General features: G+C 37.6%; 1 protein-coding gene across 1 annotated transcript; it reads right to left on the reverse strand.

The window, feature by feature from the left end:
• Window positions 1-305: 305 nt before the first annotated feature.
• LOC125250204 (interferon-induced very large GTPase 1-like) lies at window positions 306-16,591 on the reverse strand. The gene is made up of 3 exons (XM_048162680.1): window positions 16,568-16,591; window positions 15,673-15,740; window positions 306-6,065 (listed from the first exon to the last, which is right to left on the reverse strand). The coding sequence occupies exons 2-3, from the start codon at window positions 15,712-15,714 to the stop codon at window positions 1,320-1,322; spliced, it is 4,788 nt and encodes a 1,595-aa protein (XP_048018637.1). The 5' UTR covers window positions 15,715-15,740; window positions 16,568-16,591; the 3' UTR covers window positions 306-1,319.
• Window positions 16,592-17,889: the final 1,298 nt, after the last annotated feature.

The raw sequence follows: 17,889 nt of genomic DNA on the forward strand, positions 1-17,889 counted from the left end.
CGCAAGCTGGCGTATTTTCCCCGGGTTTAATAAAATGACTTATACATCGTCACACTCGTCCGCATACATGGGGATGAGTGAGAGAAAAGGATACAAATAAACATTTAACTTGTCACAAATAGAAAAAGGAAAGTAAAAGGGAAAAGAGTACAAAGGTGATAGAGCGGTTATCTCTTCTCCTGCTCACCGTTCGCATTCTCTTACAGACGCGCACACACACGATGCACACGCGCAGTTCATATTCTACCTCAAATGACTATAAATACTCCTAAGTGACCGTTACATGCTGCCTGCCCTGTGATTTACCTGCCTGTTTACTGGATTACTCTGCCTTGTCTGCTGCCTGCCCTGACCCTTTGCCTGTCCCCGTTTATGATTCATCTCTGCCTTGGACATTGTTATTGCTGGTATTTGACCCTTGCCTGTACGACTACAATTGTTTATAATAAAGCTGCATATGGATCCCATCGAGTCTACTGCCTCGTTACATCTAAGCAGTTAATGAGAAATGTTTGTTTCTATCGTGAGTGAAGTGCATTGCAAAAATGATCAATTGCATTATACAAATGTGTTTAAATTTTGTTGCTGTTAGATTACTTTATTCTAAATATCATTGTATTTTTATGTAATGTGTGTGTATGTTTTGTGTTGGTTTAATTAATTTGAGTAATGGCAGTTGGGATGATGCTATTTATAGTACACTTGTGATTGTTAGTAAAACAGTTAAAGTTGAGTCATACAAGGAACAAGATGATTGTTTATAACTTATTTATTTGTTTGTTTTCAGTTCTTACGTCTGGTGTTGTTTGACATCATCATATTTGTCATCCATGTTAATGGTGAATGAGGAATTTATGGTTTGAATAAACCATCAGTCAGTTTGAAAGAACTCTTACTGGAGGGAGCGACAGTGAAATTGACAATATAATTCATACTCAGAAATCAAACCTGTACTGCATGTCATTAATAGCAGAATTTAAAATGCAGGATTTTCAAATGACCTGTTTACTGTAGTTTAACACATTTCATCACAGATGGGTATTCTGTATACATTTAGGAACTAATCATTATTGCTAACAATGAGATTAGGAAAAGATCCTCTTCAAATAGGCATGCAAAAAACAATTTCTTATCAGAAGCATAAATTCAAAACTCCATATTATACAGAAGTGTTTATTTGCGATTAATGATTAGCTATATGAATTTAATTATTAAGGTTTATAACTTTTTCTAACAGTCTAGCATTTTCTTCAAAGATGTTCTGACTTTAAAATATTATTCAAAAAGACTCAAATCAAATAATAAAAAGGTCTGCTTGTTCAGATGTATTTGTCCAAACTCTCAATAGCATCCTGTTTTGAATGTTTTCTCCATTCATCTGGAATCTCACCATGACCCTGAAATTTTTTATTGTAGTAATTTTCCAGCTCTTTCTGAAATGTGCAGACAAACCACTTCCAGTATGAGAGCTCAGAGAGATCAGGGGTGATGCTCCATTCAGCATAAACTCCTCCTGCCGTTGTGTAATATTTATATGGAATGGATTTTACAGATTTATGAGATGTGCAAAATATCTTAGTACTTTTTACTAGAGTTGTGCAAAAACCTGCACAAAGATCTTGTGTTCTTTTATAACTCCACCCGTTCAGTCCATCAATTCGATGGAAAGGAACACTGTGAAGTTGTGGAAGGTGGTCTTCTGCGGTGTTTGTGCAGATGGCTTTACAGAACGGACACTGAGCCCAACAGCAGTGACAGAGGTGTTCAATCAGAATCTCACCAGGTCTGTCTTTATATTCCAGCTTCAACAGAAAAGATTCTGTACTGAATATCTCGTTTATGTCAGATATTAAGGGAGGAAGTTCTTTTATTATTACTTCTTCTAGGAGTTTTACATCAACATCATCACGACTAACTCCACTGAGGTCATTCTCAGAGAATATCAGCAGATCTGATAAATTCAGTGTGAAACTCTTCAACCACAGATCAGCAGCATCTCTTTGGTTTTTATCAACCTCTTCAGTTGCTCTCTTCACTGCTTCTATGATCCGCTTCTCCTTCAGTTTTAAATCATCTCTCATCTTGGGCAGAACACTTTTGGTTAAGTTATCAGTGATGTACTGACTGACTTCACCTCTGATGAAACTCTTGAAGTGTTCTTTGGGATTATGAATGTAAGTTTTGTATGCCTCAAAATCCTCCTTTTCTGCCAGTGTCTTCAGGATGTGTTTCTCCAGATTAGATCTGTTTCCATTCAGTGATTCACAGTTTGTCTTAATTTCATCTGCCAAATCTCTGGCAGTTTTCTTGTAGACACTCTGCTGAATGGGCTCTTTAAGTTTGTTACAGATGATCTGACCTAAGATTGCAGCTGATGTTGCCCCCTGGCAGTATTTCTGGAAAATACTGTAATATTCTTCTCTTTTTCTTGCAAAATAGAGAACAGGATCATTGGCTTCTTTGAAGATGTCGTGTTGTTCCTTGAATGTCTTTTCTACTGTGATGAGTATGGCAAGAACCAAATCACTGAAGAAGTGTTTCTTGAACATATATTTCTCTTTATGTCTTTCTTCATGTTCTGTTACTTTTGCTTTGATGAAATCACTGAGTTCTTGAATGTGCCCTTTATTGTAGCCCATCTGTGCAATGTTTTTTGACATAATTTTTTTGGCTTGCTCTGCAATGTCTATAATTAAGTTTTTGATTTGGGTGTGATCCTCATTAGACAGAGAATAGACACTAATTCTAAATTTCTTAGGTTTTTGAATCTGTATATACTCTGAATAGTTTGACATATTTAAAATATTGCAATTTTTGATTTCACTCCAGCGGTCTAAGAAACGTTCATTGCCGTCACTGAGGACCTCCTTTGTATCTTTTAAAATGTCAATGTCTGTGTCTTGCGGTGTGTCTTTCTTAATCTCATTTACACAATTTTCCCAAAATGAATTAAACTCTTGTTGCAGGATCTTATCATCTTTGTCTTTGAGAGTTAAGGCAAGATTTTTGGCCTTCTCAAGTAGATCATTTTCATTTTGAGTCCTCTGAGAATCAATCTTTTTCTTTATGTGTCGCTGCTGAAGCACATCATTCAATTTCCTCTTCGTTTCTCTAACAATGTTTTCCTGTATGTGTGAGATTTTTAATTCAAAATTTGTTTTCCACTGGATCAGTATATTGGCATTGGTGTCTCTCGCAAAGAATTCTGACATAGATTTCTTCACTTCTGCACTCTTTACATTCAGTTCCTCTTGAAGATCTGTTTCTTCAACCACATTGATTGCTCCACTACCTATTTGGTTCTGTAATTTGTTTTCAGTTTCCAGCATGGTCTTCCGAAGTCTCCAGGTCCACTTACTGTATTCTGTCTCCAGTTTTCTATATGCTGCGATCTCCAGAACATTTTTGAAGCTGAACACAAAGCGTTCATTCAGTAAAGCATCCCAGAGATTTTTAATATGATTTTTGAAGTCTGTCAGCTTCATGCCATTTGAGTTTGAAACATGAGAAAGAATAGTTTTCTTAAGGTCTTGAACATTTTCACAGTATGAAGGGTTTGGTGGAGCCATTGGTGGGCTTCCCTCCCAGAGCTGAGCAAAATACTTCACATCCTTCTGAACATCAAATGTAATGACATCACTGAAACATTCTGCATTACAGACTTCATCTTCAGCAGCGAGTTTTGTCATCTTATCCAGTGTCTCCTGTAGTTGTCTCCTTCCCTCCATGTTTTTCTCTCCAGCTGTGACGTCTGAAACGTTCTGATGCACAAACACACAGCTGGGATTCAGTCTGACCTCCTTCATCCTCAGGAAGGCCTGAACAACAATCTGAAGAATGTCCTGCATCTCTGTAGGGTTTTCTCCATAGATGTTGATCAATGTCAGATTTCCAAGGCCAATAACAAACGTGGCCAATTCATTGTCATGATGTCTTATTGATTTTCCAGCCACTTCTGGAGAACGAAGTCCTTCAGTATCAACAACCAGAATATAGTCAGTGTTCATCTGTGTTTTCATCTCGTCTGATAGTTTGACCAGCTGCATGAAAGCTCCTCTGGTTGTCCTGCCAGCACTGACGGCAAACTGCAGTCCAAACATGCCATTCAGCATGGTGGATTTCCCAGAGCTCTGAATCCCTAAAACTGACAGCACAAAGACTCTCTGGTCTCCCAGTTTCTGGATGAGTTCATCAAGAACAGCAGAGATCCAGATCAGAGGGACATGAGCAGCATCTCCATCCATCAGCTCCAGAGGAAATCCAGAGATCATCATCTGCGCTGCAAGACTTGGGAGAGAAGAGAAGTGAAACGGCAGGTCTTTCTTGTTCTTCTTCAAAGATGAACATGATTCATAAATCTGGCCAATTTCTCTGAGGATGTGCTCCAAACCAAAGGTTGCATCTTGAAGTTTCTTAGATAGTTCCAGAAGTTCAGCCTTGAGTTTTTCAGATTCATCAGGATTTTCTTTCAGTTTTAACATGTTTAAAACTGACCAGTTTTCACCATACTTGTGATGTAGATGAGAAAGGTCAGCTGAGGTATGTTCATCCAGGAGGATTCTGAGCCATTTAAGAAAAAACATTGGCTTATTTGCAGCTTGTGAGATCATTTGTTCCATGAATAAATGTATAAACCTACTGGTGTCAGATTTATGCTGTTGTTCACGGACTTCCATCATCTCAGCTTTTTTTTCACTAATTTCCATTTCCGGGTGATCCCCTTTAGGTTGATTTAGTTCTTTATTTTTCTGACACCACTGATGCCACAGTTTTCCCTGACAGGGTAAAAATGATTCTTTGATTTCTGTCAGATCTTTCTTCTCCAGTAGTCTCATCATTTCTTGTGCTGCCTTCTTTCCTTTCCTGCAGTCATCATCATCTTCCTCATCTACTCTGATGTCTGAGTGTTCGGCCACATCTTCAAGTCTGAAAGTGGCTGATTTTGAAGATGAGAATGAGAGACAATCTGTAATAGCTTCTCTGAGATCTTTAGAAACATCTGCCTGACCTCTGTCTTTCAAACCAATTTTATATTTTCCTTTCAGAGAGGTCTCCGTGAGAGATGAATCATTCTCAGGAAGAAGGCAAATCAGTGGCTTTGGGTCCTTGTACAGGTTTTGGATTATTGTCATGCTGTTGTCATTCCTTTTGAGCTGTGGAAGAACAACAACATTGACTGAGGCCATTTCAGTCATTATCTGCAGCTGTTTCTCATGGTTTCCTGCATCACCGTGTAGATTACAGAATGCAACACTTTCAGTGAATTTATCATCATATGATCCAGAGGGGCAGAACCAGGCGATCTCCACCACTCCATCCATCAGGACTCTGGTTCTGCTGCTGCCGGGGCAGTGTCTGTGGAAGAACGTGTTGTGTTTGTCATTGATCAGACTGTTCATCAGCTGAGACTTGGATGAAGACACAGAGCCAAACCTGAAGAAAAACACCATTGGAGTTTCTGCCTTCCAGATCGGCTGGATTTGACTAATGGTTTCATTGTTGTTGTTTATTATCTTCCAGCTCTGGTTAATTTCTCTAAATGTCCAGAGAGGAAACTCAATCTTCTGTGTGAATGGATCAAGAACAAGCAGAGGCAGAGCGTACCGGCACTGGGACAGTTTAGTGACCATCATCTGCTTCAGGACACGATCAGCACAATGAAACACGGCCATCTGAACATCCATCGGGTGAATAGGGTCAGTGTTGCTCTGTCTTTCATTAGACAAAGGTGCATTTTCAAAAATGTCACTAAACACATCAACATTGTCTGCATATAATTGTTGGGCCTTATGTTGTTTTTCCTTGTGATGTATGGTAGTCTCTGTAACAGTGATACTTCTTGCTTTGTAGTTCATCATCAGTAGTTTTTGTAAAAACATCTGAACCAGATCCTTCTCAGTACAAGACCCTTGTGACTGTAATGAATTTGCAGTAATCTGAAGAACATCTGAAGCTCTCAGTTTGTTGCTCTTGACTTCAAGTTGAAGTCTATGAAAAAGTTCCTCCACTTCTTTTTCCAGTTCTTTTCCTTTTTTTCCAAGGTTGTTTCCTTTGGCTGTTTTGGCCTGTAAAAAACATTACAGTTTTACTTTAATCTCTCATTTTTGTATAGATTTACCAGTACAAGGAGCTGCAAAAAGAAAACAGTAATTTTTCCAACAAGATATTTTCTTGTAGGCACCATAATCAAATATGATCAAGAACTTTGTAACAACTCATAGTTCTGTTACTGTGGTTTATAGTAGGCTGTAATTCTACTGCCGTCTAAGCTGCTTACCTCTAACAGAAAACAAGGTAATGTAGTAAAGGATGAGTGTTGTTGGATAGGAGGAAGCATCTACCTTTGCTGTCACCAATACTGATTGAGTCCAGATTGAGAAATGTTTGTGTTTTGAGCTCAATGTAAGTTCATGAAACTCTATTTTAATTGTTAAAATTTCCAAGGATTAGCATTCTCCCCTAAAAGTGATCGGGCAGATCAAACCGTAGTCGTAGAGTCTTGAAACTTTGAGGGCTGGTAGTACTCACACATCTACAATGTCACCAAGGCTTGCCTTGATCAGCCTGAAAGTTTTTTGAAAGGCCTACTTTTGCGAACTAGTGTTTTTTGGCCAGATCGCAACCAAACCAGTGCTGCAAGATTCTCTGGAGTCTGATTGTCAACCTTATAAAAAAATTTTGAATTTTGCTTCACGATCCCTAAGGTCCGCCAAAACACTCAGAGTGGGCAGAGCCTCTTTTACTAAAATGGCTATAACTCACAGACGGAATGAGATATTTTCACCAAACTTGGCTCACATAAGAGCTCAAACGGATACAATGACTGGCCACTTGTTGGCACTATAACAGGAAAAAAAACATGAAAGTGGTTATACCTACTTCACCGTTAAGGATGATTTGTATTTCTGCATTGAGTGTATGGCGTAGCTACGTGCACCTGACGTGCACCTCTTCAAAAATGTAACAACGCGTCAATTCTAAGCAGACTGCAAGTGTAGTGATTGGTCTGCTAGAACCCCTTCCTCAGGTAAAAAAGGGCATGGAGCAAGCGGAGAAGAGCGAGCATTTTCAACCTCCATAGGAATGGAAAACTCTCTGTTTTAGGAGACACAGCTGTCAAACTGCAAAAAAAGTCATTGCCTATTTGTCACCATCACTGCTGAATCTTCTCTGACAACGTACATGACAAGTTGCTTCTTTTTCAGCTTTTGCCTTGATGATCAAAATACTAGCACGTTGGCCTTTGGATAGCTATAGCAGGGTCATTTAGAAAATAGGTGTGGCCAAGTCTACGCAAAAGCTTATCATTCCTAAACTAAAACTCAGAACTTTGCATCATTACCATTTCTAAAGAAGCATGCATACTTTTATGGAGATTGGCCCACAGGTCGGGCTATAACTGTTAAAAAGGTGTCCAAATGATTTCTTTCTATGACAAATCCCATGGAATGGCTGAAAGTGGCCCTCTTTCTGATTGACTTGCTTACAGCTTCACGGAATTGGGTGTGCACATGCATCACGATTCTAAAGAAGCTTGGAAACTTTCATGGACATCGGGCCACTGCTAGTGCTTTAACTGTTATAAAAGTGAAAGAAGCTATATTATCCTATGCAAAATTACATTTAAATTATTGAAAAATGGTCTGCTTTATGTAGAATGAAATTAGGTGAGCTTATGCGCCATATGATTCTAAAGAAGCATGCAAACTTTTACAGAGATTGGGCTTTAAGTGGAGCTATTACACTCTAAAAGCATCAAGTGCTGAGACCCTATTGTAATTGTTAAAATTTCCAAGGATTAGCATTATCTCCTAAAATTGATCAGGCAGACCAAACTGTAAGTCGCAGAGACTTGAGGGCTGGTAGTACTCACACTGTCTACAACAACACCAAGGTTTTCCCTTATCAGCCTTTAGGGGGGCACTACAGCGGTCACAATTACAAAATTGCTCTTAACTCCTAAACTGTTAGGCATGGATAAAGTGTCTTATATTGTTGGAATCCTTGGCTCAAGATGAAATAAATGAATGAGAAATTCGAAAGAAAGTGGCCACCGGGGGGCGCCTTTGTGTTTTTCACATGCGTAAAGTATATTGCATGCAACGTCAACTGGCGGCCCGCGGGCCAAATCCGGCCCGCCAGAGATTTCCATCCGGCCCCCAGAATAATACTGAATTCAGGAATAGCCTTGTAAGAGGAAAAAAGTTTAGGGCTGGTCCGAATACCATTTTTTGAGCTTCGAAGCTTCGGTAGTAATGAACGTATTTTTCTCTCTAATAAAGGCAGGAATCTGTGTCTGTATGTCCGTTTGCATTTTTATTATTTCGAGAACCGTTCATCCAATCGACTTCACAAGGCAGTGCAGTGTCGCATTTGGTGCAATATAGATGGACACGCGAGACGCGACACATTCAGAATTAATAAACTTTTAGTAAACTACAGTCAGAACAGCGCGAGCGGGAAGCGGCGCACCTCATGCGGGCAGGGCTTATGCTCCGAGAACGGACACTGCACTAGTGATATAAAACGCACACACACAGGTCTGTTAAATTAAGCAATACTTTTAAGGTAGTCTAATATTTTTCTGACTAACAAATTGGCACAGTAAGGGTAGATTTAAATAAAGAAAAACGAAATTTAAATAAAGAAAAAACGAAATTTATATAAACAAAAACGAAATTTAAATAAAGAAAAAACGAAATTTAAATAAAGAAAAATGAAATTTAAATAAAGAAAAACGAAATTAAGTTAAATTAAAAACGAGATTAATTTAGATTGATAATAACGGGTAAAAATGCTAATACATTTTGTTTCTATTATTGTATTTTCCACAGTGTCAAAGCAACAAAACACAAGCTCAGACATGCACTTCGGTCCATACAAACTCCGCTGTTCTGAACACTCCCGTTGCTGGAACACGCGTCGGTTCTATTTCTAGCATGCACGCGTTTTCCGCGTGGCTCGAGCGCGCCTGAGACGCGTGTCTCAGTGTGCAAACTCCAACCTGTTAAATATGGGAGCCGAAATAAAAACGGACACGCCACGCAGCTGAGACGCTCACGCAGCCAGTGTGTCGCCGGCCTTATTCAAGGGGGAATGAGAATCGTTTCGCGGGGGATCCCAGGTGTGCAAAAAATAAAATAAAAAAATATTCGAATGTCAAATTTTCAAATCGAATACCAACCCACCGAACGAATATTTGAATATTCGGGTCCGTTCCATATTTATTTATTTTTAAATCTAACGAAAAAAAAAAAACCCTTCTGAAAAGTAGCTTGTGCCATAGCCTGCCTTCAGTCAAGAATGACGATAAACGCGTTGCTCTCATTGAACATCTTTTATTGTTTTCACGTGCTCATTTTTTCACAAATGTCAAAATTTTCCTTGCCTGGGATTAGCGCACAATTGCGTGACAGTGATGGACAGCTTGACAGCCTCACAAATATGAAGCCTAAAATATCGCTATCGCCCCCTGGTGGCTTGCTGCAGTACAGGTAATATGTAAAAAATAAAATACATTTGGAATTAGAATTAGTATATCAAATAATAACATATTAGGATACAATTCGAATTTTATTTTATATTACGAGTATCTGGCCCTTACAGTGTCTGCAGAGAAAAATTCTGGCCCTTGGACAAATATAGTTGATGACCCCTGCTCTAGAGTCTAAGACAAATTGCTTGTTAACAGAATTAATTTTGGTAAGTTACCCAAATAATGAAAGCATTTTAAGTTAGCTGTCAGAAAAAAATTCAACAAATTGTTATAGGAGCCATGAAGGTTTTGTGAAAATGATCAAAAAGACTGGCGGTGTCATTCTGACAGATTTTATGTGACATTCAACTCATGAGGAATGTTAGTTCAGTTCATTGGTTTAATCTCATATCTTCTTGAGGCTGTTGAACTTTGATTTGAATCTAAATTAAATTATGTATTTTTGTAATGTATATGTATTTCTTTTGATTGAATCTTTTGTACTTGTTTGAAAGAAATAGTTCATTTCTCTACAAAGAACTACCTTAGTTTTGAATTGTATTATGATGAAATGCATTAAAATTTGAGTTAAAATTACTCAAAATTACTCATTACTTAATAAAAATGTTCATTGGTAACAGCATTACATTTAATCATTTGTCAGATGGTTTATCCTAAGTGACTATACACACACACACACACACACACACACACATATATATATATATATATATATATATATATATATATATATATATATATATTTACTAGACATGACTCCAAGTTTCCCTTTGCATGGATGTTTATTAGAAGCCAACAGAAAGTCACTTCAGATGCAGCAAAGTAACTCAAACAATTATACATTTATGTGTTAAGAAATGCATGTCACTTTCCAAGTCTAGACAACTAAATCATAAGACAAACTAGTTTTAGCATACACCATTTTCCTGAATGGCTGCACAGTACATTTTAGCATTTCAGGTTACAGCATAGGCATATAACTTTTAAGAATATTAAAACAGGAATTGATCAAATAACAGAATTTTAATATTCCTTACATAGAGTCAAACCAAAATGTATTCAGACACCTTGAACATTTCATTCATTAATACAGTTTATTCACTATAGTTTAAAAAAATGGTAATAAAATATGACAAGATCTCAGAGTTAAACTGTGTCAGAAAAAAAAAAATCTTAATCTTAATTATATCAGATAACACTTAAGCAAAACATGGTCAGGTCAAAGTGTCTGAATAATTTTTGGTTCCAAATTTTTATCAATTTTACTGGTAGTCCACTGTATGAAGAATTTTTGGGTATAATATGTCACAGTTTATTTTGCTATCCTCACTTACATAAATGAACTATAGTGTCCTGCACACACTAGTAAAAATATATAAAAAATGTCTGAACAATTTTTGGTTTGACTGTATTCTCATTACAACTCTTTTAAAGAAAATATTTAACTCTAAAAATCTCCACAATTATTCATTCAAAAGTGAAAATGGTAATTTTTAAAAATTATTCCAAACCCATTAGACCACTTTCACAAAAGATGTAGCCTCAGTCACCGTTCACGTCAGCTTTTTTTTTTTTTTTGGCGTATAATGAAATATTATGCTTAACATCATCTTTTGTGTTTCACTGAAGAAAGTCATACTGGTTTGGATTATTTTATTCTAAACTAAATTGTGTCAAGTGCAAAAAAAAAAAAAAAAAAAAAACTTTAGTTAAAAATAACTATATTAATTCATTGAGAAGGTGCTTTTATCCAAAGCGACCCACAAAAGTGGAACATCACGAGCTATGGGTCTCATTCATGAAACACGAGCAGAACAAATTTTTGTGTAAATCGTGTGTAAAGTGGTTCTGGCGTAAATTTTCTGATTCATTAAAATGTTCGTATTTTCCAAAAATTAGTTGGTAGTTGGTAGTTGGCAAACTAGCCCCTTAATTGTTACAGGAATTGTTTCCTATAAAATGGCCAAAATCAGGCATAACAAGAAACATTTACGATGGCTGATATAGCGCTTTTGCTAGATTTGGCAAAAAGAGCGCCGCGCAAAAGACGTATTTTCAGAGACCGCGCAGACTTACTTGCCGAGAATGATGACAGGTTAATTAGTCGTTTCAGGCTACCCAGACCAGTTCTTTTGCATTTATGCAATATATTGGAGGCCAATCTTAGAAGGCAAACTAGGAGATCCCACAGCATTCCAGCACACTTGCAGGTGTTGTCCGTGCTTGGTTTTTTGGCAACAGGAACATTCCAGCGGGAGATTGCAGACAGGTCAGGGATATCTCAGTCATCCATGAGTCGCATCATCCCAGATGTTCTTGATTGCGTAATAGGGCTAATGCCCCAATATATAAAGTTCCCCTATAGCCTTGTCCATCAGTTGGAGGTGAAGCAAAGATTCTTTGCTATTGCAAACCTGCCAAACGTAATCGGAGCAATTGATTGCACACAGATTCGCATCAAGGCGCCATCACATGATGCATTTCCATTTCTGAATAGGAAAAACTATCATTCCATCAATGTGCAACTAATTTGTGACGCTAATTGTGCACTACTTAATGTAGTGGCCCGCTGGCCGGGTGGTACTCATGATAGTTTCATTCTTCGCAGCAGCTCAGTTGCTAGATGTTTGGACAGTGGTGCAGTTACAGACGGATGGCTAATTGGTATGTACAATTTTATTTATTAACAACATTTGACAGATATGACACTTTCCCTCCCCTCCCCTACACGCAGGTGATAATGGTTATCCCCTGACACCATGGCTTATGACCCCATTGATAAATCCCCAAAGCCGGCAGGAGATGGCATACAATGAAGCACACGCAAAATCTCGGTCAGTTATTGAACGCACAAACGGCATCTTAAAGGGGCGCTGGAGGTGTTTGGACACATCAGGTGGTACACTGTCATACAGACCAGAAAAGGTTTGCAAAATAATATTGGCCTGCTCCGTTCTACACAACATTGCCATGGAACATGGTCTGCCAGACCCAGAGGATATAATTAGACCTGATCATGGTATAGTGCATGCAACGTCAACTGGCGGCCCGCGGGCCAAATCCGGCCCGCCAGAGATTTCCATCCGGCCCCCAGAATAATACTGAATTCAGGAATAGCCTTGTAAGAGGAAAAAAGTTTAGGGCTGGTCCGAATACCATTTTTTGAGCTTCGAAGCTTCGGTAGTAATGAACGTATTTTTCTCTCTAATAAAGGCAGGAATCTGTGTCTGTATGTCCGTTTGCATTTTTATTATTTCGAGAACCGTTCATCCAATCGACTTCACAAGGCAGTGCAGTGTCGCATTTGGTGCAATATAGATGGACACGCGAGACGCGACACATTCAGAATTAATAAACTTTTAGTAAACTACAGTCAGAACAGCGCGAGCGGGAAGCGGCGCACCTCATGCGGGCAGGGCTTATGCTCCGAGAACGGACACTGCACTAGTGATATAAAACGCACACACACAGGTCTGTTAAATTAAGCAATACTTTTAAGGTAGTCTAATATTTTTCTGACTAACAAATTGGCACAGTAAGGGTAGATTTAAATAAAGAAAAACGAAATTTAAATAAAGAAAAAACGAAATTTATATAAACAAAAACGAAATTTAAATAAAGAAAAAACGAAATTTAAATAAAGAAAAATGAAATTTAAATAAAGAAAAACGAAATTAAGTTAAATTAAAAACGAGATTAATTTAGATTGATAATAACGGGTAAAAATGCTAATACATTTTGTTTCTATTATTGTATTTTCCACAGTGTCAAAGCAACAAAACACAAGCTCAGACATGCACTTCGGTCCATACAAACTCCGCTGTTCTGAACACTCCCGTTGCTGGAACACGCGTCGGTTCTATTTCTAGCATGCACGCGTTTTCCGCGTGGCTCGAGCGCGCCTGAGACGCGTGTCTCAGTGTGCAAACTCCAACCTGTTAAATATGGGAGCCGAAATAAAAACGGACACGCCACGCAGCTGAGACGCTCACGCAGCCAGTGTGTCGCCGGCCTTATTCAAGGGGGAATGAGAACCGTTTCGCGGGGGATCCCAGGTGTGCAAAAAATAAAAATAAAAAAATATTCGAATGTCAAATTTTCAAATCGAATACCAACCCACCGAACGAATATTTGAATATTCGGGTCCGTTCCATATTTATTTATTTTTAAATCTAACGAAAAAAAAAAAACCCTTCTGAAAAGTAGCTTGTGCCATAGCCTGCCTTCAGTCAAGAATGACGATAAACGCGTTGCTCTCATTGAACATCTTTTATTGTTTCACGTGCTCATTTTTTCACAAATGTCAAAATTTTCCTTGCCTGGGATTAGCGCACAATTGCGTGACAGTGATGGACAGCTTGACAGCCTCACAAATATGAAGCCTAAAATATCGCTATCGCCCCTGGTGGCTTGCTGCAGTACAGGTAATATGTAAAAAATAAAATACATTTGGAATTAGAATTAGTATATCAAATAATAACATATTAGGATACAATTCGAATTTTATTTTATATTACGAGTATCTGGCCCTTACAGTGTCTGCAGAGAAAAATTCTGGCCCTTGGACAAATATAGTTGATGACCCCTGGTATATTGTGTAGTATATTGGAGTATATTGTGTATCGTGTAATTTTCTGCACATGCCCACCACATTCATACCACATGGTGGAACTCCTCATTCTGAGCAACTTTGCCTCTAGGACCACCACTGTCCATCGAATCATACGTTAAAATCAAACCTGTCCTGGATGACCCCCAGCCCTGCACATTTTGTATGTCTCCCTATTTCTGACACACCCATTTCAGGTGTCGCTGTTTTCTAATGAGCACATGATTTGAATCAGGTGTGATAGATGAGGGAGACATACAAAATGTACCACTGCATTAAATATTGGAGATTATTTCAAAAACAACTAGTCCTAGGTTTTTGGCTCAACCTCGATAACTGTTAAAAAGCTTTATAAACTATATATTTCCTATGTTAAATTGTGTGTATTTGTTGTAAATGGTATTTTCCATCTATGATCTAGGTGGTTACAGGCTTGCTAATTAAAACATTATACCTTATTATGCATGTGCTTAAATGCCATAAAGTGTTTGAACCCTGATAATTGCTGCTCGCAGATATATTCTCTATTGACTTTGTTTCTGAATTTAAATTTGTTTCACATGTTTACCCTATGTTGTATGTGTTTGTTAGCAAGCTAATGCTCATTTTGGATATCCTATTCTAGAAGTGCTCTTTTATATTAGTATTTTTTAATACTACTAATATACTCATTATGGGGATATCGCATCTTAAAGGGATAGTTGACGCAAAAATGAAAATGTGATGTTTATCTGCTTACCCCCAGTGCATCCAAGATGTAGGTGACTTTGTTTCTTCAGTAGAACACAAATGTTGATTTTATATCAAATGATTATATATTTATATCAAACAGATCGTTTCATGTCTTAGTACATCAATGTGTCGTCACGAGCCGCAGGGTTTAATTTGGATTTGTCTAAGCAAGTTTTTTTTACTCTTATAATAGAAGTTCCCATTGATACACATTATACCACTGACAGACCTCAACGGTTGGAGTTAAAAATCATCATTTGTGTTCTACTGAAGAAACAAAGTCACCTACATCTTGGATGCCCTGGGGGTAAGCAGATAAACATCAAATTTTCATTTTTGGGTGAACTATCCCTTTAAAGTGTATTTGGGACTGATCACACAAGGAATAAAGCATTTGTTTGGAAGCACATGGTGAAAGGTTATTGTTTAGACTTTCGTTTGTTACTCACAGAACTGTATTTCATCATGATCATCTACAACAAGTACAATGGACATTAATCAAGGGACATTTGTGCTTCTCAATGGGCAAAGGTCAGATAAGTTTTTTCTTTTCATCCATTATTCTCACCTGTTTCTGTCAACTGGATTCATTCATATGGGTTTCGAAGTCTATTGTTTGTTATTCCTGTATTTTCATATTCATTCATTTTCATTTCATTTCATTGCAGTAATAACTTGTATATTGCAGTGTGAACGTTCAATCTTACATCAGCCTCATGTGTATATAAAAACAACTGTACATGAGGGAGGTAGCACTTTGTTTGCCTAAATAAACAAATGGAATCCCAAACCTGTTGAGTGACTCTGATTGCTTTACACTTCACAGAGCACTTACCCTGTGTCTCTCTCTTTCATCTTTTGTGGTTGTGTTGTCCATGTTCTCTTCAATAATTGTGTTTTGGTCTTTTAAGAAAAAAAAAAAAGAAAATGTTAATTCTACATAATAATTACAATAAATCTCTGCATAGTGTTGGTTATTTTGTAACAAGATTTCAGCTGCCATTTACTTATTAGAAAATAATGCACACCCAAGTTACCACACCTCAAGACACTGTTCAGATGTTGCATTTCAAGACAGTTGTCAGGTTTTTGTCCTTTGACTAATTTCTTACGCATCTCATCCCATGCTTCTGTTGCTAATCCAAAAACGTTAGCTATAAGGACCATTTGAAATAACTGAAATAATTTGGCAGAGTGATATGGAACTGTAATGTGGTCACAACCTGCCTGGAACTACTTTAGAGGTGCATTGCACAACTTAGATCATTCCTCAACCAAACAGAGTTGAGCATTCAACAGCCCAGTAGTATAATCATTACTATATCACAGTAAATCAAAAACACTCCTTTCCTGGTTAAAAAATGTTTTTAATTACTCCTTTGCAGATCTTAAATCCATTGAAAAATACAAACCTCTCTGTCTACTCAGTCATATTTCTATTTCTACTATTTGTTCTTACACATTTAATATGTAGAACAAAATATGCAGATGTTTTATATAAACAAGAGAACATGCTGATTCAGCTAATTACAGTTCTATTCTATTTATCACTAATTAAGTTATAAACCAGACATGAAATTATTACATCAATTTTACACGAGTCTTACATCAAAATTGCATTTTTGTCTTTTAAAATTATTATAAATCTGTACATTCATTTATGGCTTTTACAAAAATAACACTATACTTTCTATTTGAAATATATAATAATGAAGTAATGGAGGTCAAACCTGAGTAGGATAGTGTCCTTTCTTCTCTTCTTCTTCAAATGAACCTTTTCAGCCCAAGGTGCAGCTATTTATAGTGTGTGTTGTGAATATTTTGCATATGGACTTGTTTCTATAATCATCAGATATGGCAGCAAGAAAGTGAAAGTATGTTCTTTTTTGGAGATGTCCTCAACTTTCTTTTTCATTTTGATAATGTCAGATTTGTGTGATTGGTCTTTTTTTTTCTTTTGATGTGTTGTTTTTGAGAAGGAAAATGTAAATATGTATATACAAACATTACATAGATGACATGCATTGGAAAAAAACAAAAATAGTTCAACACTTCAAATAAAGGGTTAATTGCATCAGCTAAATCCAGCAGTGATTTTAAGGTACTTAAAAATGCACATGCCCACTTGACCAGATTACTTAGGATAAGAAAGGAATGTAAAGGAATTTAGATGTTCTAATAATGTTCTTTAGACAAGTATTTACATATCATTATTTTTACTTGCTGTTTTATCAACCCCAGCCGGTCAGGCAAGTTCTGTAGATTGATGATAAAACAGCATTGAAGATGCTAGTCTATTGGTAACACTTTACAATAATGTCACATTCATTAACATTAGTTAATAACTGACAATGAGCACTGCATTTTTTATAGTATTTATTAATCTTTGTTAATGTTAGTTAATAAAAATCCAGTTCCCATTCAGTCGGTCATGTTCGAAGTACGTCGGACAGACCGACGAATAGGAATCTCGCTAGAGAGGCCAATCTACTTCGAGTGTAACTACAACGAGCCAATGCACATTGGCATGCAATCATATGCATCAGCTGCTCGCCTCGCAGCGCGGGTATATAATGAGCAGCAGGTGCGTTGCATCTTCAGCGTTTCGCTTTGGAGCCGAACCGTCTGTAACAAACAGTGGTGTCTACGAGCGAGTGTTTGTCTTCAACGAGTCAGCTTTTTTGGAAAATCTGCTCTTGTGTTGGTGCAGGCGGACAGCACTGCAGCGGAACCAATCTCTCTTCTTTATTTTCTCTTTTCTTTTGTTTTGCCTTTTTGAGAGAGCAAAGCCTCAGTTGTAAAAAGCCGTTCTCACGGCTGGTGAACGGTGCGCTTTTGAGCGCTTAAGAGCTGTTCTCACAGCTGGTAAGAGGGCGGCTACAAGGAGAGAGTGCACACGACAGGCTGCACTATCCCCTGTCTGTGCTGCAGCGGTCATTCCCCTGCGTGCTTCGGCACCTAAAAGAGTAGTCCCTAAAAGATCTTACACAAGTAGATTTGCGTCTTTTAAAAGATGACATTCTACCTGTGTGCTTCTGTGAGCAAAACTCTC

The sequence above is a fragment of the Megalobrama amblycephala genome, linkage group LG17 (assembly GCF_018812025.1).
Source record: "Megalobrama amblycephala isolate DHTTF-2021 linkage group LG17, ASM1881202v1, whole genome shotgun sequence".
NCBI classification, from domain to species: Eukaryota; Metazoa; Chordata; class Actinopteri; order Cypriniformes; family Xenocyprididae; genus Megalobrama; species Megalobrama amblycephala.